This window comes from Diabrotica virgifera, chromosome 6 (genome assembly GCF_917563875.1).
Source record: "Diabrotica virgifera virgifera chromosome 6, PGI_DIABVI_V3a".
Taxonomy (NCBI): domain Eukaryota; kingdom Metazoa; phylum Arthropoda; class Insecta; order Coleoptera; family Chrysomelidae; genus Diabrotica; species Diabrotica virgifera.
Window position 1 is genome coordinate 239756798 of NC_065448.1, and position 20382 is coordinate 239777179.

At 34.5% G+C, this 20382-nt stretch overlaps 2 protein-coding genes and 1 long non-coding RNA gene across 3 annotated transcripts in view; 2 read left to right on the forward strand and 1 right to left on the reverse strand.

The window, feature by feature from the left end:
- Positions 1 to 429: 429 nt before the first annotated feature.
- Positions 430 to 3255, forward strand: LOC126885920 (uncharacterized). The gene is made up of 2 exons (XM_050652725.1): positions 430 to 772; positions 2949 to 3255. Exons 1-2 carry the CDS (start codon positions 504 to 506, stop codon positions 3175 to 3177), a joined length of 498 nt encoding a protein of 165 aa, XP_050508682.1. The 5' UTR covers positions 430 to 503; the 3' UTR covers positions 3178 to 3255.
- A 7711-nt stretch (positions 3256 to 10966) lies between these two features.
- LOC126886819 (uncharacterized) lies at positions 10967 to 13962 on the reverse strand. Its single transcript, XR_007698776.1, has 3 exons — positions 13452 to 13962; positions 13199 to 13393; positions 10967 to 11408 (listed from the first exon to the last, which is right to left on the reverse strand). It is a non-coding gene; the product is annotated as an uncharacterized LOC126886819 (long non-coding RNA).
- A 130-nt stretch (positions 13963 to 14092) lies between these two features.
- LOC126886816 (dihydroxyacetone phosphate acyltransferase) overlaps positions 14093 to 20382 on the forward strand; it is a 36005-nt gene continuing 29715 nt past the window's right edge. The window contains exon 1 of the mRNA XM_050653883.1: positions 14093 to 14506. Coding sequence (XP_050509840.1) covers positions 14318 to 14506 — 189 coding nt within the window. The 5' untranslated portion in view covers positions 14093 to 14317. The remainder of the gene's footprint in view (positions 14507 to 20382) is intronic.

The window sequence follows — 20382 nt, forward strand, 5'->3', positions numbered from 1 at the left end:
TTGGAACGTACACAAAAGTTTGGGGGGTTTAAAGGAACAAAACCCCCATAAAATTTTTATGGGGTGTCTAAATTTCACTATATATTTTTCTTAAAATACTACTGCCATAAGAATGCCACATGTCCATTTTCAATAAAATATCTCAAATAGTCTTCGATATATTGGAAAAAATCGATTTTTATTTTGTAACTTCAAAGGGCTGTAACTTTTTTTATGTGCACATTTGTACTAAGGTAAGTTAAGTTCAGTCGAACTATTTTTGATCCCAGAATATGTGATTAAATTTATGACCTGTATTTTTGTTACACCCTGTATAACTAGACCATTGTATAACTAGACATATTGGGTAGATAAACAACCACTGTACCATACCAATTGTCATTAGTTGTCTAGGCATTAAGCTAAAAAAAATTAGTTGATTTATATTTGTCTATATTGTCAGTGTGACAAATCAATAGAAACTGTGTATTTACATTTTTTTGTTCAACCATAAAATTAGTCAAATGAAATACATACAAGGGGCAATGTCCGACTTCTTTAAACCTAAAAGTTCAGAAAAACCCAAAAATGATAACTCGGAAGATTCATCAAAACAGAAAGAGGAACAAAAACTAAAAAAAGCAGAGGCGTGTGGTATGGGAGATTACGATTACAAAAATTGTCCTTTTAATGAAGAAATGGAAGACGAGGAATTCGAGAAAATTTCTAGGACAACTAGCATATTGTTTTCAAATATAGAACGTGAACTAGCACACAATTTTCAAGAACGAAGGTGAGTTGTTCTATACTTCTTCTTCTTGAATGGCTTTAGAATTCGGGGTGAGTTTTCACCGCATTCACTATAGCCCTATATCTTCTACAATCTTCCGCTTCCTTTTCCCATTGTTGTACCCCAATCCTAGGTAAATCGGCTTCAACATCATCCTTCCATCTTTTTCTGGGACGGCCTACTGATCTATCGTCTAGTCTCTCAAAAAATACTGCCTTTAACACTCTAGATTCCACTGATCTTACCACATGACCTGCCCATCTTATCCTTATCAGCTTTTATATGTCTGACGATGTTTTGAGTACCATACAAAGTCACCAATTCAGCATTGCGGCGCCTTCTCCACTCTCCTGTCACTTCATCTCTTTGACGGCCAAATATCATTTTGAGAACCGTCCTTTCAAATACCAGCATCTTATTTATTTCCTGCTGATGTAGAGTCCATGTTTCACTTCCATATGTAATAACTGGGTGAATAATTGACATGCACAGTCTTAATTTAGATTGGCTTTTTAGCAGCTTAGATCTTAATAATGATGATAGATCTCTTTTTCTATGTGGTTGTTGTCTGTGATTACCGCCTCTGGCCAGATATTTAAAATCTTTTACTACTTCGAAGTTGTATTCATTACATTAGTTATGTTCTGCGTAACTCTTGGTCTTGGATTTTTGGTTACTAGCATGTTTTTCGTCTTCTCTTCATTTATTCGAAGGCCCAAGCTACCTGTTTCTTAATCGAGTTGTGAAACCCTCTGGCCTAACCTGCTGTTTAACTTCGCACTGGAACATGCAGTAAGGAAAGCTCAGCCACAACTGACAAACGGATTTGCCGCCCAAGGATCAAAAATACTATTGGCCTTTGCGGATAACGTGGACACAATTGCACAATCCGCCAGATATGCAAAAGAAGATGGTCTTAAGTTTAACGATGACAAGACCAAGTACATGGTGGTTACGAAGAACCCAAGACCAAGGGTTAGACAAAACGTAACAATTAATGAATACAACTTTAAAGTCGTTAAAGAATTTGAGTACCTGGGAGTGATCATAACATCTAAAAATAAATATGAAAAGGACGTGGCAGCCAGGATCATTGCAGGAAACAGGGCATATTACTCATTAATGACCGTACTTAAATCAAAAATACTCTCAAGACCAGCAAAAATAAGAGTATATAAGACAATAATTCGTCCCACAATAACGTATGGAAGCGAGACATGGACTCTGAACCAGCGGGAAACAACAAAATTATTGGTACTTGAAAGAAAGATACTGCGGACTATCTATGGGCCTTGCAGAGAAGAGACAACAGGAGAATGGAGAAGAAGACACAATGATGAACTCCAGACAATATATGGAGATGAAAACATAGTACGCTAAATTGAAGCAAACGGAATAAGATGGGCGGGTCACGTAATAAGATCGAGTGACGAAAGACTTCTGAACGCCATATTCTGGGAAAGGCCCGATGGTAAAAGGTCAGTTGGTCGCCCAAGAAAGAGATGAAAGGACGCAGTAGCCACTGATCTTCGTAAGATGGGAGTACAGCAATGGGAAATAGCTGCTCAGGACCGACAACAATGGAGGGAAATAGTAAACGCAGCCCAGACTCACATATAGTTGTAGAGCCAAATGATGATGATGATGATGATGTTGTGAAAACACATCTCTCACATCTCTTGTAGAATGAGCGACTGCATCTAAAGCATAATCAAAGGCCAACAATAGTTCTGATCCTTGATTCACAAATCCCCCGGTCAGCTCAGATGATATTTTACTGATATTGCATATTCTAAATCCAGATTGAATAGCAACGCTGATAGAAGTCTCCTTGCCTAAGTCCTGGTGTTATACTAAATGGCATCGATGTTTGGTTTCCTATTTTTACCTGTTCATATGAATCTATCAGGCACACCAATTTTCTTGGTATTCCCATTTCTTGCAATGCTAGCCGTAGTCTGCTTCTTTCTATCGAATCATATGCTTGCTGGAAATCTATGAAGGTGTACATCTCGGTTGAATAGTTCTATAGAATAGCTTAAGTATAGGAATGCTAGTACTACCTATCGTTTGTATATGACGCTTATTTTTGTAATTAATTTACATATATTATTATTTCCATCAGAGTATAATTTATTGTTTTCAAAACGAAATTAAAAGAACATTGTGCTCTTTTTAGAACTCTGGAAGAAAAGTTAAAGGATCTAGAAGAAGAGTTACTCAAACGTCAAGATTTATACGAAGCATGCTACAATTTGCATAAAAAAGAGTCGGTTCACGTAGAACAAATTTCCGCCAAAATTAAGAAATTTTCCGACAATGTAGATTATCATGAAGAAGTGACAGAATCTTGGCAAGTGCTCATCGATCAGTTTCGTAAAATTCCTGAAGAGACATCTTGTCGCTAGTGAAGTTTTCATACAATTTTTGTACCGTAATGTTAATATTATTTGGCTTAGCAAAATTAAAGAGTAATGAAAACCTTAGGATTTTTTTATGTATTTACGATGGTCCTACAGCCTCTGCCGCATCCCGCATTTCCATCTCCACATTCTTCGATCGGTCAATTCCTCCTTATTTATGGCACTATCTCTCATTATTCCTCTGATTCCTTCTGTCCATTTTAATGCTGGTCTTCCTATCCTTTTTCTATTCCATGGAATATAGCTTACGTAAACAACGGTGCGGGGTGCATTTGAACCCCATCTGTATATCCATTTTTTATATGTGAACGTCGGGGAAATTAATTTGAAAGATAATTAGGACTTATTTATTATTGTATGAAACACAATTTTACAAAAAAATACTCATTTTAAAAAAAAAAAATTATTATGATTGCAAGACAAACACACGCAATTTTTCACAGAATGAGCAACACAAAGTTTTTACACACATGGACTTTCGGTCTTTTTTCTCTGGCATAAGTATCACCGACCTTGTCCCATAGCTCTGTTATTTCCAGGTGTAACATCAGAAACGTCCAATTCAGTATATGAAATTTTTATCATTTGCACCCTACAGTCATTTTTTCAAAAAAGCACGTAAACCCAAAGAGTTTTAAATGCTGTAATAGGTAGAATACGTTTAGAATTGAATTTAATACGAGTAAAAAATGGAAAAAATAAAAAAAATTATTAAAAAAGATAGGTGAGAAAAACGACGTCTGGGGTGCACCTGCACCCCGCACCGCCTTACGAGGGTTAAGGCGTGTTTTGGCCATCGTTTCATCTTTCATTCTCATTACATGCCCGTACCATAAAATCTGTTTGGATTCTATTGTATCTACGGTATTGTTAATCCTTCTTATTCTTCTTTTTATTTCTTCATTTGGGATGTGATCAAGTGTGGGTATCCAACAATGTTTTAATTTACAAAAAAACTAGCGCACGGAAATAGATCTGATGATGAAGAATTATGGGTTTATTCCATGAGTTATTTCAGTTATGAGTTATTCCATGACAAAGATTTATTCCATCAGTTAGAATTGTTACCAATATTGTTTATAAATAAAGACACAACTCCACTCGATATTTTAAGGGGATGGATACGTATTTTCGGCTGCAATGCTATTCAAATGAGGATTAATTTTTTTCGAATTCTGAGAAAACTAATAAGTATTTTTTTAAAATTTAAACGCAGAATGAAAGTCCCTGAAAACTTCTATAATGTTTATTTTAATAAATTAGAGGGGTTGAAAAACTAAGAGAAAATGTAGTGTGATTTTTACTTTCAAGTATCTCATTCAAAAGAAACTTTTTATTTATTCTAAGAGACTTTTGGCCCTCGATAATAATTTAGTCTTTCATTCTGCGTTAAATTTTTTAAAAATATTTATTAGTTATTTCAGGATTCGAAAAAAATGGACACTACGTCCGTGGTGAAAATAGAGGGACTGTCTTTATAACTTAGAAGGGAGTTGATAGTGCCAAAAATATTTTAAATTGTTTATTTAAATTTGTTTGTTAAACGTAATTAATAGATTATGGCAAATTGTTAATTGTAAAAATAGATTTAATAGTTGAGTAAAAATGTAAAAATATAAAAAAAATATCTGTAATCCCATCAGGAAAAAACGACCTGGATTAGTCACTAGAGGCCAGGTCATATGTATAAATAATAAATAAATAAAAAAAATAATAAATAAAATGTTAACGTGTTAACTACGTCCGTGGTAATATTTTCCAAATCGAACATTTGCTACCTTTGTCATACAACGCACTGAGTCAAATAGAATATGATGACAAGACAGTGACAGTTTTAAATATTTGACATGGGCATCGGGAATATTTTGAGTTGTTTTTTTTTGTTTTATGGCATAGACTTGGTGTCAATTAGCCAGTCACAACTTTTTTGTTTTGTATTCATACATAAAGAAGGCAATGAGGTCTTTAGAGTTCCATAGCAAACTCTTCCACAGCTCTCTACTCAGTTCAAAAGCTGCAGGTGGCCGCTATGGACTGTCCAAGTTGCTCACCACATTTTTCCATTATACATCCTCTTCTTCTTCTTTTTTCATATGTACATAATATATCAAATTATCAGGATTAATAAATTTAGAGGTTAATTTTAGTTTCAGAGATAAATTTCATTAAACAATCATATATATTTTTGCTGTTTAGAGACAATAGATAGGATACATTGAAAGGTGGAAAAACATTACATTTTATTAAATCTTCGATTAAATTATAGGTGTATGGAATGTATTTTGAGCTGTTGATTAAATAATATTGATAGTGTATTTGATAAATAATTGATTTAAGACGTGAACTTTTTTGGACCATTCTGGACAAAAAAGGTTGGTCTCTTGCAATTTTTCTCTAAAGTTGATTTTTCTCGAGTTATAAGCAATTTAAAATTTGAAAAACGCGGAAATGACCCTTTTTAAGACTTAATAACTCGGTTAAAAATTATTATTATGAAAGTTAGAAAGTGACTAAATCAAAATTTAAAGCCTCCGCTACATGATCCTGAAGAAATCTGTGTTATAAATTTATTACTAAGCTGTTATTTTTAATTAATAACAATGGGCGGTTAGATCGTATTGACGCGGCTGTAAATGTGAGTGAAAGTAAGATGCACAATTGGACTGCCGGAATGGCATCTCTCTCGCATTCAGCATTTAATAAAATAATTACAAATATTTCTTCAGGATCTTGTAGGGGGGGGGGGGATTAAACTGATTTAGTCACTTTCTGGCTTTCATAATAATAACTTTTAACCGAGTTATTAAACCTTGAAAATCGCCATTTTTTGTTTTTTTTTCAATTTCAAATTGCTTATAACTCGAAAACGATCAACTTTAGAGAAAAATTATAAGAGACCTTTTTTATCCAGAATGGCCCAAAAAACCTACAAAAAAATTGTCCGGGCCAAACATATTGATTTTTTGCAATTTGATTAAAAAAAATTGTTAAAAAATTTGGACTACTTTTTACAGAGGCGACTTCTTGAACCTTATTCTGGGATATCTCACGAATGTGATTATGCAAAAAAATCTCATGGGAATATTTTTCCCAACGAACCCGCCGTTGTCGCCTTGTCTAACTGTGATACCGACAAAACTATAATATTATAAAAGTGAAAACTGGACTTTGCAGAAAAAGGATAATAGGTGATAGATTAATAGGTGAATATGTAGCTAAACTAAACCCAAATCCGACACCTGAAAGGGTATAAGGAAAAAGAAAAAGAAAGAAAGAAAGATAAACAGTTTGTTACCAACGCTGAAAGATATTACATGAAAATAAATGAAGTATTTATCTATAGTTATGGTTTTAGTGGAAAATATGTAAGGAACTATAGTATTACAAAACATGATGTTGCAAGTGCAAGAGTGCAGAAATGTTAAATAAATAAAAGAAGATCAAATTTATTTACGAAAGATAAGAAGATTCAAAAGCTGTAGATACGATAAATAGCCAAAAGAAATATTCATACATATGTTAAACATGTTTAGTTTATTCATATGCGTATGCGTATATATTCTTTCTGTTGGTAACAGCCTAAATACTTTCACTAAAGACTTAAATCTTGATCAAGTTGCTGAAAGTACTTAGACTGCAACGAAGAAAAATAATGCTTACATATGCACAAGTCAAGACATGTTTATCGTGTACAATTTATTGTACGTTAGGCACATGTGGGTTTTAAAACTACGGTAGCCTTTCCGAACATGTTATGTAGAGCATTTGGTTTAAACAGGGTGCCAGTCATGAACTGAGCTCTACATGTTCAAGCACCCCGCATACTGAGAAATACGATTTTCGATATGATTACCGGTAATCAAATACAAAAGTAACAAAAGTAATCATAGTAATCAAAGTAACGAATACTGTAAATGATTACTTTTTACAAGAGTAACGATTTATAACGGATACTCGAAAGTAACTATAATCAACATCACTAGTCTCCAGGTGCTGTATTTAAAAATCGATTTATTTGGTGCTAAAAATAGGGGCCTGCAAGTAAATAAGAAGAAAACTAAGATGATGACATTAACATCCAACAATAGAGCCAAAAAAATCGGTCACCAATTCATGGTCTAAATGATAACTCTATCTGCCTTTAAAGTGGTGGCCAAATTCACATACTTAGGCTCCCTGATCACCAAGGAAAACGTCATGACGGAAGAAATCAAGCGAAGGATAATTCTAGCAAGCAAATGTTATTTTGGTATGAGTATAATATGAGAAGCAGAAACTTAAACCAAAAAACAAAAATAACCATATGCAAAACCCTTAGGTATACGCAACCAGTGTTTACATATGGATCGAAGACATGGACTGTCTCCAACGCAGATGAAAACCTTCTGTTTATAAGTATTTGAACGAAGGATCCTGAGAGGAATATTCGCGGTGGCATCTGTGAAAATGGTATTTGAAGAAGAGGTGTAGGTACAACTAATAGGAGGTATAGGTAACTATAGGAGGGTGTAGATGAGGATGGTAGAAAAATAGGCGCAGCAAACTGGTAACTGTTGGTAATGGATAGAACTGGCTGGCGTAATAGACTTGGGAAGGTCGATGCTCTTTTATAGGGCTGTAGCACACCATTGATGATGATGATGATGATGATGATGATAAATAAAGAAAACTAAAATAATTAGTTTTAATTTGCACCTATAATATAATGCACCCATATACAGGGTGTCCCGAAAAGATTGGTCATAGATTATACCACATATTCTGCGGTCAAAAATGGTTCGATTGAACCTAACTTACCTCAGTACAAATGTGCTCATAAAAAAAGTTACAGCCCTTTGAAGTTACAAAATGAAAATCGATTTTTTTCAATATATCGAAAACTATTTGAGATTTTTTATTGAAAATTGACATGTATCATTCTTATGGCAGTAACATCTTAAAACAAAATTATAGTGAAGTTTGTCCACCCCATAAAATTTTATGGGGGTTTTGTTCCTTTAAACCCCCCCATACTTTTGTATACGTTCCAATTAATTCATTATTGTGGTATCATTAGTTAAACACAACATTTTTAAAACTTTTTTGCCTCTTAATATTTTTTCAATAAGCCAGTTTTATCGAGATGCAGCTTCTTTTTTAATATATTTACATAAAAATTTTATGGGGGTTTTGTTCCTTTAAACCCCCCCATACTTTTGTATACGTTCCAATTAATTCATTATTGTGGTATCATTAGTTAAACACAGTGTTTTTAAAACTTTTTTGACTCTTAGTCTTCTTTTGACAAATTACCTTTTATCGAGATATGGCTTCTTTTTCAAAATATACCTAAAAATGTAAATTATAAATACATTTTCAGATTATTAACAGGTCTCTATAATCGTACTTAACCATATACAAATATGTGGTGGATTCTACAAATATTCAAAATAGGTCGATAAACACTGGCTAATCAAAAAAGTACTAAGAGGCAAAAAAGTTTTAAAAACATTTTGTTTAACTAATGGTGTCACAATATTAATTTAATTGGAACGTACACAAAAGTTTGGGGGGGTTTAAAGGAACATTAAACTTTTTATGGGGTGCACAAATTGCACTTTAATTTTTTTAAGATGTTGCTGCCATAAGAGTGCCACATGTCCATTTTCAATAAAAAATCTCGAAGGGTTTTCGATATATGAAAAAAAATCGATTTTCATTTTGTAACTTCAAAGGGCTGTAACTTTTTTTGTGTGCACTATTGTATATAGGTAAGTGAGGTTCAATCAGCATATTTTTAACCCCAAAATCTGTGGTATAATTTATGACCATTCTTTTTGGTACACCCTGTATAATCTTACACCCCGGCGCAGTGTATGCTTAAGCCGGCCCTGCAGTTTACATTTACATTTCGATAAATAAATTTTTTCACTCTTATTTTCACAAGAATCTACAGGTCGAGCCAGTCTTGTAAATTTCACGATTGCGAGCCACGTTTCACGCAACCGTGTTTGCGTACTTGTGTTTCGAGTTGCGTGGTCGTGTGGAGTTATATTTACCAATTCGCGCAATCGTACTTGAGACGCTGTGTCAGGTGAGGTGTTTGAAAATTTGTGTAACTTGATTGCTTGATTCTGTGGTGTGAAGGTGGTTAAACTTTTGTTTTATTTTTTTTTGTTGTTGCGAATATATCGCAGAAAGTTTTTAGATCAAGTAATTGTATGATGAAGATAACACAGAAAATACAAGAGGGTAGCATACTTTGCAAAACAATTGTTACAATTTGAAATCAACAAATTGTTAAGTTGTTGTCTTGCAGGTAAAAAAAGTGACTTTTTAAAAAAATTATATCTCGGAAACTAAAAATTATTTTTATTTATAATTGAAACATGTAAAAGTATAGTACTCTCAAAAAAATTTCAGCCAAAAATATTCATTTTTGTAGAGTTGACTGCAATTTTTCGACAACAGCCCTTTTTTGCAGTGAGCAGCATAACAAGTCCAGTCTCATCTGAAATCAAAGTTTCTTGTAGTTTATACCTCTGGCTAGTGAATGAACAAAGGATTTTTTATTAGATGAGGTCATTTTTGTTTTATAAAAAAAACTACTTTAAAAATGAGAAAAGTTGGGGTCAAAAATGTGTTTAAACTTATGTAAAATCTTCAAATTTCATTTTTTTTAATTCCTTCGTTCATATTCTAGCCAGAGGTATAAACTACAAGAAACTTTTTGATTTCAGATGAGACTAGTTATGCTGCCAACGCAAAAAAACTTAAACTCTACAAAAATGAATATTTTTGGCTGAAACTTTTTTTGAGACTACCTTAAGTACTATACTTTTACATGTTCCAATTATAAATAAAAATAAATTTTAGTTTTCGAGATATAATTTTTTTAAAAAGTCACTTTTTTTACCCACAAGACCTATGTAACCCCTTAAAAAAATGTTTGGAAGAATATGTTTGATGGCCAAGATGCATACATATATTTAGAAGGAAAGTTCCTGATTTCTGTAGTATAATACATAATACCGAAGAGGAAGTAGCCCTAAGCGCCGGACTCCACTTGCGATTTGTAGTTGTGAAGATTGAACACATTCTTTCAAATAGAAGTCAATCCATGATTATTTAGTCACAAATGGATTGACTTGTATTTGAAACAATGTGTTCAATCTTCCTGATTACAAATCGCAAGTGGAGTGCGGCGGTAATAACACCAAAATATTCCATATAGGTCCATAGAAGGTACACAGACATTGAAAAATTCCTGGAATATCCCCGAAAACATGTTCCCTGAACATCCCAGGAAAATCCTGTGTCAGCATTTTAAACATTACCTGAATGTCTTATTGGAACATTCCATGAATGTTCTCTGGACATTCAAAATATATTTTGTAGACATTCCCTGGATATACCAGAAATACAGTGATGAGCGCTCTAATAACCGGCAAAATAGCACAAAAGATGTATTAAGTAGTGAGATAAAAAGACATGAAACTAGTTGAGCTGGGAAATAGCGATATTAACTTATACATTTAGATTGTATTGATTGTGTACCACCTTCAGACGTATCAGACGAGTTTGGAAACTACCAATGTCACAGTGACAGTTTTAGTTGACATACTCCTCCGATATGTGTAAAGGTGGGATCAATATAACGTAAATTTAAAGGTTAATTTCGCTAAATTTCCCAGCTCGACTAGTTTCATTTCTTTTTATCTCACAACTAAATATGTTGCCCATATTTTGCCGGTTATTAGGGCACTTATCACTGTACATCCTTGCTGATGTGACAATACCTCCTATCTGTTTTTTCATGAGAGATGGAAAAACATGTTTTAAGGTCACCTCCTGTGTTCATATGTAAGTTTTGACTTGTTTTGTAGTTCATAGATAGTTTAATTTACTACAAAACAAGTCAAAAAATATCATATGAAAACAGGAGGTGACCCTAAGACAAGTTTTTAGTCTCTCTTACAAAACTCATGAAAAAACAGATAGGATGTATTATTACATCACTGACGATATGTGGCCATACCAAATAATACATCCTTGATAAATATAAACATTTTTATTGAACAAAATCTTTTCATACATTTTTTTAATGCAATTTACTGATATTCCTAAATATTTCAAAAAAATGTGTCACATTTGCTTTGTAAACCTTTCTTTTGCCTTTCGTAGCCACATATTCCGTTTCCTTCCTGGTTTTTTGTAGACCACTCTCTCAGCTGATTCTAAAAAAAATGAAATAAATGGTAATTTTTCTATCCTTTACAATTAACAATCAGAAGAAATATTATTTACAGATAATGATATGCATAATAATAATAGGTTTGTTCTAGCATCAGTTTGAAACCATCAGCGAATAGTAGACCAGCGCGAGTAGAGGGGATCGCACTGGTGACTGTATTATGTTCTTTTACTGACCAACTGTTTGCTGATGGTTTTTGACTAGTTTGACTGTTTGCTAGAACAAACCTAATAATAATAAATATAAATATTTTGTATTTTGACAATGACATCTGATGTGGAAGTCAAAACATTAATAAAATTATTTTTTCAAGTTAACTTTCACATGCGCGTCTTAAAATTGTACTTTTAATACTTATATCATAAATAACTATTAAAACTATCTTAAGAGGAAACAGTATCGATCAACAGGTAGCGAAAATGTGTTCCAAGATTGCGGCTGTAATTTTGAATATTTTTCAAGATATTTGGCACACATATTCGTAATATAATAAAGAATGGCGGTACAGAGCCCAATTTGAAAAATATATTATTATGTGGAAATTACTCTGTAATTAAATACAATATAAAAAAACGAGCTTTTACCGCCATTAAGAAGAACAAAAAAATACACTTTCTTCAAATACAACTTTTTTATCCGATTTTGTGTTATTTTGGAACTACTAAAATTTTTTATTTCATTAGTAGTTCCAAAATTACACAAAATCTAGGCATCGGATAAAAAAGTTTATTTGAAGAAAGTGTATTTTTTTGTTCTTCTTAATGGCGGTACAGGCTCGTTTTTTAAATATTGTATAATTACAGAGTAATTTCCACATATTAATATATTTTTCAAATTGGGCTCTGTACCGCCATTCTTTATTATTTTACGAATACGTGTGCCAAATGCCTCGAAAAAATATTCAAAATTACAGTGACAATCTTGGAACACGTTTTGGCTACCTGTTTATCGCTACTGTATTACCTTAAAACATTGTAATTTGCTAAACCAGTATATTTTACTCTACTACTACTCTACTAGCTACATTTTCCACTGTTTCTAAAGACTTGTTTACATGGGTAGAGTTTTGAGGAGAGTAGAGTAGCGGTAGTACTCTACCAAAAATGGCTTGATACCATTCACATGAGGAGAGTACAAGTATAGTACTGATGCTAGTATAGTGAAACCGATTTTTGTATTTTTAAACACTCTTGATTATAAGTGCACCTTAAATTCTTAATTTTTTGCTTAAGCTCGTTTACTCCAAAGCCCCCTTTGCCATTCTTTCGACGATTTCATCCTCTGCAGCTTGCTGCAAACTTTTATTTCTGTAGTATATACACTACCTAAATTCCATAAACACTGGTATTCGCCGTATTATAGCTCTACAAGTTTTAAAGTTTCATCTTCGGTGAACTTCATTTTCACTATTTACACAAAACACAATTCCAGCCAGAATGACAGCGCCCCCATGTACTCTCCTACCTACTCTATTCTGCCATAATTGAGCGTGTTCCATGGGTAGAGTGTGCAGCCGAGTAGACATTTTGGCAGTAGTGGTGGTCATAGAGTAGTTACTTTGCCATAGGTCGCTAGTCACTCTACTTTAACTCCAACTATACACTCTACCAGCTATTCTACTGTGCTGAGCATTTTTACAGGTAGAGTTACTCTACTCTATCAAGTACTTGCATCATTACTCTACCTGTGTAAACAAGTCTTAAATCTACTGAATGAAAATCTACTTAATCTTAATCTACTCTTAATGAAAAATGTCTAAAATCATTTACCCACCTAGTATTATTGTAGAATTTAAGACAGTCCAGTGCCTTATAAATAATTTCAATATGAATATTTTTTCCTTTAATTCTCCTTTGATACCACTCCATTTTAGATTTTGGGGAACTAATTTCATTGTGTTTATAGCCCATATTTATTGAAGGAACCCAATCTGGAGATTGTTATTATCGATTAAGTCGGCTGGTTTTCCTATAAGATTAAAATGTTAACATCTTCAAAAATCGTTACTGTTGTAATTGTAACTTACCAGATATAAAATGATTACAGCAGACAGGACAGGAAAATTTTCATTTCGCTAGTAAAACCTGTACATTGTATTGCATTTAACCATTGTTGTCTCTCAGATACCTTATTTAGTTCAGTTTAAAAGTGAACTTTATCTTGACTTTATCACAATTACTTTGCATTTCACACTTCAAAACACAACACCAATGAAGCATATTATCTTTCTAAATTAATACTTCCAGAGAAAATGTTAAATTAATCTTTGTACAACACAAAATTACAAAGAAATACAACTAAAATTATCTAAAACTCATTAAGAACAGATAGAATAAGATTTATCTTTTACACCCAGTAGCCATATTGACATATTGATTTAATTTTGACAGCATGTTGGAACGGATTTAAATTTGGTAAATATAACTCCGCACGACCACGCAACTCGAAACACAAGTACGCAAACACGGTTGCGTGAAGCGTGGCTCGCAATCGTGAAATTTACGAGACTTGCTCGACCTGTAGATTCTTGTCTTATTTTCAGCCTCTGTAAAAAATGTAAAGCCCGCCGTCTATGGATCTCATCGGGTAAGTTCGGGAGTAAATGTCAATAATGAAAGTTTCCAACCTTCACAACGATTGGTAAATTTTTGACAGTTACTGTGGAATACATTACTCATACTTTTTTTATCAACAATTAAATGTTATCTCTGTATTCTCCGTCCCCGATTCCTTTCAAAAACCTTCAATACGAGAATGGTGTTGTGCGGGAGGTATTGACAATTATTCAAACTCGTTTACATATCTCAGTGGTCTATAGAATTCCAAATGTGAACATATTCTATATGTAAACATTGTTGTTAACTTGTGAGTTCTGCTTTATTTAAAGGCAAAATGAGTGTTCAAAGAAAGTACGAAAACTTTCTGGAGTACAGACGGAAAGAAAAACTAAACTTCTTATGGATTTCGAAACGGTGGGATCCGGTCATTGCCTTTAAACAAGGTGGTAGCAGGAGACCTACCCCTCATTCTCATAAGGTGGCTGTTTTGCGTAGTCCTAAGATTCAAGAGTTATTAGATCAGGTAAATAATTCTATCTTTTACATACTTGTACTTTGTTTACTTCACTTCAGAACAAACGATTGAAATATATAAAGAACTGGGTCACTTATTTTTTATACCTGCCCACCCAACTTCAATATTTTTACTATGTTAAATACAGTGGAACCTCGATTATCCGTCAGGGCACCGGACCAAGGGTATGACGGATAATCGAAAAGACGGTTAACAGAACTTTAAAAAAATTCATGGTACAACTCTCAAATTTTATTTGTATGTTTTGTTTAATAATATATAACAGGGATTTGTGTTCGTTCAATCCAATTAATTTGGTTTAGAATATTTTGAAATCTTGTTTGTTTTACTGTTAATTCAAATTTTGCAACGAAGAATTTCTTAATCCGCGTAAGATCATACAATCTACTTTATAGTCTTCTTCTTGTAGAGAATTTCACTCAATGAATTGTTGCATGTGCGATGCACCTTCTCTGGCTTCTTTACACAAATCTTTGTTTGTGCAAATGCAATGGTAGCATCACTATACATTTCAACGAATGTTGCTTGGCTCATCGCAATGCTCAAAACTCAACGCTAACAAAATGAATAATTGATGATGTACGGACCCTGATGGTTAACAGATTTGACAGTTAATGGAGAGACGGATAATCGAGGTTCCACTGTAGTGGGTATTATTTCCATGTGCATATATTATTTAAGGATGTCAATGTATGCAAATATCCTTATAAAGCTACAACTTCAATGATTCAATTTGTTTACACAACACATTGATGTATTATACAGGGTGTAACAAAAATAAAGGTTATCAATTAGTACATATTCTGGGACCAAAAATACTTCGGTTGAACCTAACTTACCTAAGTATAAATATGCACATTAAAAAAGTTACAGCCCTTTGAAGTTACAAAATGAAAATCGATTTTCTCGAATATATCGAAAACTATTAGAGATTTTTTATTGAAAATGGACATGTGGCCTTCTTATGGCAGAAGCATCTTCAAGAAAAATTATAGTAAAATTTGTGAATCCCCTAAAAATTTTATGAGTCCTTAACCCCCCCCCCCCCCCCCAAATTTGTGTACGTGCCAATTAAATTATTATTGTGGTATCATTAGTTAAATTCAATCTTTTCAAAACTTTTCTGCTCTTAGTATTTTTTCGATAAGGCAGTTTTTATCGAGATGCAGCTTCTTTTTTAATATGTTTACATAAAAAATTTATGGGGGTTTTGTGCTTTTAAACCCCCCAAATGTAGGTCCGTGAACTTAGCCCGAAAAAGTCGGGAAAAAAAATGCGATTAATGCCATTCGTTTGTCCATTGATTGTCCACGTTTGTCCACCATTTTATTTCGTTAGTCCACCCATCAATTCTTTTTTATAAACAAAAATTTTTTTTCGGGCTAACTTCACAAATCCACAAATTTTCGAAAAGTTAAAAAAACTCTTGCTATATGGTTTGTCCATCGTTTGTCCATGTTTGTCCACCACATAATTTTTTTTGTCCACCCTCTGAAACAACCCCCTGTTAATTGTAATTATTTTTTTATTTCTTAATTCGGGCTAACTTCACGTTCTCTTAAATGGGCATTTAAACGTTAATTCGGGTGCAGAACCACAACTAAGCGTTTGTCCACCCCTTTGCAGCGTTTGTCCTGCCCGTTAAAGTGCGAAACAACCCCTCGTTAATTGTAATTATTTTTTAATTCTTAATTCGGGCTAACTTCAAGTTCTCTTAAATAGGTATTTAAACGTTAATTCGGGTGCAGAATCACAACTACCCGTTTGTCCACTCCTTCGCAGCGTTTGTCCAACCCCTTAAAGTGCGAAACTTCACGTTCTCTTAAATGGGCATTTAAACGTTAATTCGGGTGCAGAATCACAACTAAGCGTCTGTCCACCCCTTTGCAGCGTTTGTCCAACCCCTTAAAGTGCGAAACAACCCCCCTGTTAATTGTAATTATTTTTTTATTTCTTAATTCCGGCTAACTTCACGTCCATTTAAACGTGTATTTTAAAGTTAATTCGGGTGAAGAATCACAACTACCCGTTTGTCCACCCCATCGCAGCGTTTGTCCAGCCCCTTAAAGTGCGAAACAACCCCCTAGTTAATTGTAATTATTTTTTTATTTCTTTATTCGGGCTAACTTCACGTTCTCTTAAATGGGCATTTAAACGTTAATTCGGGTGCAGAATCACAACTGCCCGTTTGTCCACCCTTTCGCAACGTTTGTCCAACCACTTAAAGTGCGAAACAACCCCCTCGTTAATTGTAATTATTTTTTTATTTCTTTATCCGGGCTAGCTTCACGTTCCCTTAAATGGGCATTTAAACGTTAATTCGGATGCAGAATCACAACTACCCGTTTGTCCACCCCTTCGCAGCGTTTGTCCAGCCCCTTAAAGTGCGAAACAACCCCCTAGTTAATTGTAATTATTTTTTTATTTCTTTATTCGGGCTAATTTCACGTTCTCTTAAATGGGCATTTAAACGTTAATTCGTGTGCAGAATCACAACTGCCCGTTTGTCCACCCTTTCGCAGCGTTTGTCCAACCACTTAAAGTGCGAAACAACCCCCCTGTTAATTGTAATTAATTTTTTATTTCTTAATTCGGGCTAGGTTCACGTTCCCTTAAATGGGCATTTAAACGTTAATTCGGGTGCAGAATCACAACTACCCGTTTTTCCACCCCTTCGCAGCGTTTGTCCAACCCCTTAAAGTGCGAAACAACCCCCTCGTTAATTGTAATTATTTTTTTATTTCTGTATTCGGGCTAAATTCACGTTCCCTTAAATGGGCATTTAAACGTTAATTCGGATGCAGAATCACAACTACCCGTTTTTCCACCCCTTCGCAGCGTTTGTCCAACCCCTTAAAGTGCGAAACAACAACCCCCTAGTTAATTGTAATTATTTTTTTATTTCTTAATTCGGGCTAACTTCACGTTCTCTTAAATGAGCATTTAAACGTTAATTCGGGTGCATAATCACAACTACCCGTTTGTCCACCCCTTCGCAGCGTTTGTCCAACCCCTTAAAGTGCGAAACAACAACCCTGTTAATTGTAATTATTTTTTTATTTCTTAATTCGGGCTAGCTTCACGTTCCCTTAAATGGGCATTTAAAAGCTAGCCCGAATTAAGAAATAAAACAATAATTACAACTAACAGGGGGGTTGTTTCGCACTTTAAGGGGTTGCACAAACGCTGCGAAGGGGTGGACAAACGGGTAGTTGTGGTTCTGCACCCGAATTAACGTTTAAATGCCCATTTAAGTGAACGTAAAGCTAGCCAGAATTAAGAAATAAGAAAATAATTACAATTAACAGGGCGGTTCTTTCGCACTTTAAGGGGTTGGACAAACGCTGCGAAGGGGTGGACAAACGGGTAGTTGTGATTCTGCACCCGAATTAACGTTTAAATGCCCATTTAAGGGAACCTAAAGCTAGCCCGAATTAAGAAATAAAAAAATAATTACAATTAACAGGGGGGTTGTTTCGCACTTTACGGGGTTGGACAAACGCTGCGAAGGGGTGGACAAACGGGTAGTTGTGATTCTGCATCCCTATTTACGTTTAAATGTCCATTTAAGAGAACGTAAAGTTAGCCCGAATAAAGAAATAAAAAAATAATTACAATTAACGAGGGGGTTGTTTCGCACTTTAAGGGGTTGGACAAACGCTGCGAAAGAGTGGACAAACGGGCAGTTGTGGTTCTGCACCCGAATTAACGTTTAAATGCCCATTTAAGAGAACGTGAAGCTAGCCCGAACTAAGAAATAAAAAAATAATTACAATTAGCATGGGGGTTGTTTCGCACTTTAATGGGTTGGACAAACGCTGCGAAGGGGTGGACAAACGGGTAGTTGTGATTCTGCATCCGAATTAAAGTTTAAATGCCCATTTAATGGTACGTGAAGCTAGCCCGAATAAAGAAATAAAAAAATAATTACAATTAACGAGGGGGTTGTTTCGCACTTTAAGTGGTTGGACAAACGCTGCGAAAGGGTGGACAAACGGGCAGTTGTGATTCTGCACCCGAATTAACGTTTAAATGCCGATTTAAGAGAACGTGAAGTTAGCCCGAATAAAGAAATAAAAAAATAATTACAATTAACTAGGGGGTTGTTTCGCACTTTAAGGGGCTGGACAAACGCTGCGATGGGGTGGACAAACGGGTAGTTGTGATTCTTCACCCGAATTAGCTTTAAAATACGCGTTTAAGCAGACGTGAAGTTAGCCCGAATTAAGAAATAAAAAAATAATTACAATTAACAGGGGGGTTGTTTCGCACTTTAAGGGGTTGGACAAACGCTGCGAAGGGGTGGACAAACGAGTAGTTGTGATTCTGCACCCGAATTAACGTTTAAATGCCCATTTAAGGGAACGTAAAGCTAGCCCGAATTAAGAAATAAAAAAATAATTACAATTAACAGGGGGGTTGTTTCGCACTTTAAGGGGTTGGACAAACGCTGCGAAGGGGTGGACAAACGGGTAGTTGTGATTCTGCACCCGAATTAACGTTTAAATGCCCATTTAAGGGAACGTGAAGTTAGCCCGAATAAAGAAATAAAAAAATAATTACAATTAACGAGGGGGTTGTTTCGCACTTTAAGGGGTTGGACAAACGCTGCGAAGGGGTAGAAAAACGGGTAGTTGTGATTCTGTACCCGAATTAACGTTTAAATGCCCATTTAAGGGAACGTGAAGCTAGCCCGAATTAAGAATAAAAAAATTATTGCAATTAACATGGTGGTTGTTTCGCACTTTAAGGGGTTGGACAAACGCTGCGAAGGGGTGGACAAACGGGTAGTTGTGATTCTGCACCCGAATTAACGTTTAAATGCCCATTTAATGGAACGTGAAGCTAGCCCGAATTAAGAAATAAAAAAATAATTGCAATTAACATGGTGGTTGTTTCGCACTTTAAGGGGTTGGACAAACGCTACGAAGGGGTGGACAAACGGGTAGTTGTGATTCTTCACCCGAATTAACGTTTAAATGCTCATTTAATGGAACGTGAAGCTAGCCCGAATAAAGAAATAAAAAAATAATTACAATTAACGAGGGGGTTGTTTCGCACTTTAAGGGGTTGGACAAATGCTGCAAAGGGGTGGACAAACGCTTAGTTGTGATTCTGCACCTGAATTAACGTTTAAATGCCCATTTAAGAGAACGTGAAGTTAGCCCGAATTAAGAAATAAAAAAATAATTACAATTAACAGGGGGTTGTTTCAGAGGGTGGACAAAAAAAATTATGTGGTGGACAAACATGGACAAACAATATAACAAGAGTTTTTTAAATTTTCGAAAATTTGTGGATTTGTGAAGTTAGCCCGAAAAAAAATTTTTGTTTATAAAAAAGAATTGATGGGTGGACTAACGAAATAAAATGGTGGACAAACGTGGACAATCAATGGACAAACGAATGGCATCAATCGCATTTTTTTTCCCGACTTTTTCGGGCCAACTTCACGGTTCTATACAAATATGTGGTGGATTTGACAAATATTCAAAATATCTTGATAAAAACTGACTTTTCTAAAAAGTACTAAGAGGCAAAAAGGTTTTTAAAACATTGTGTTTAACTAATGGTACTACAATAATTAAATTGGAACGTACACAAAAGTTTGGAGGGTCATTGTTTAAAGAAACAAAACATCCATAAAATTTTTAAGGGGTGTCCAAATTTCACAATAATTTTAAGATACTACTGCCATAAGAATGCCACGCGTCCATTTTCAATAAACAATCTCTAATAGTTTTCGATATATTGGAAAAATTTCATTTTGTAACTTCAAAGGGCTGTCTGTAACTCTTTTTATGTGCATATTTGTACTAAGGTAAGTTAGGTTCAGTCGAACTATTTTTGGTCCCAGAATATGT

Bases quoted from the DNA above. Each gene is read 5' to 3' on its own strand.
- LOC126885920 (XM_050652725.1), top strand. From the start codon at position 504: ATGAAATACATACAAGGGGCAATGTCCGACTTCTTTAAACCTAAAAGT. The intron at 773-2,948 runs GTGAGTTGTTCT...TGCTCTTTTTAG, and splicing joins CACAATTTTCAAGAACGAAG to AACTCTGGAAGAAAAGTTAA.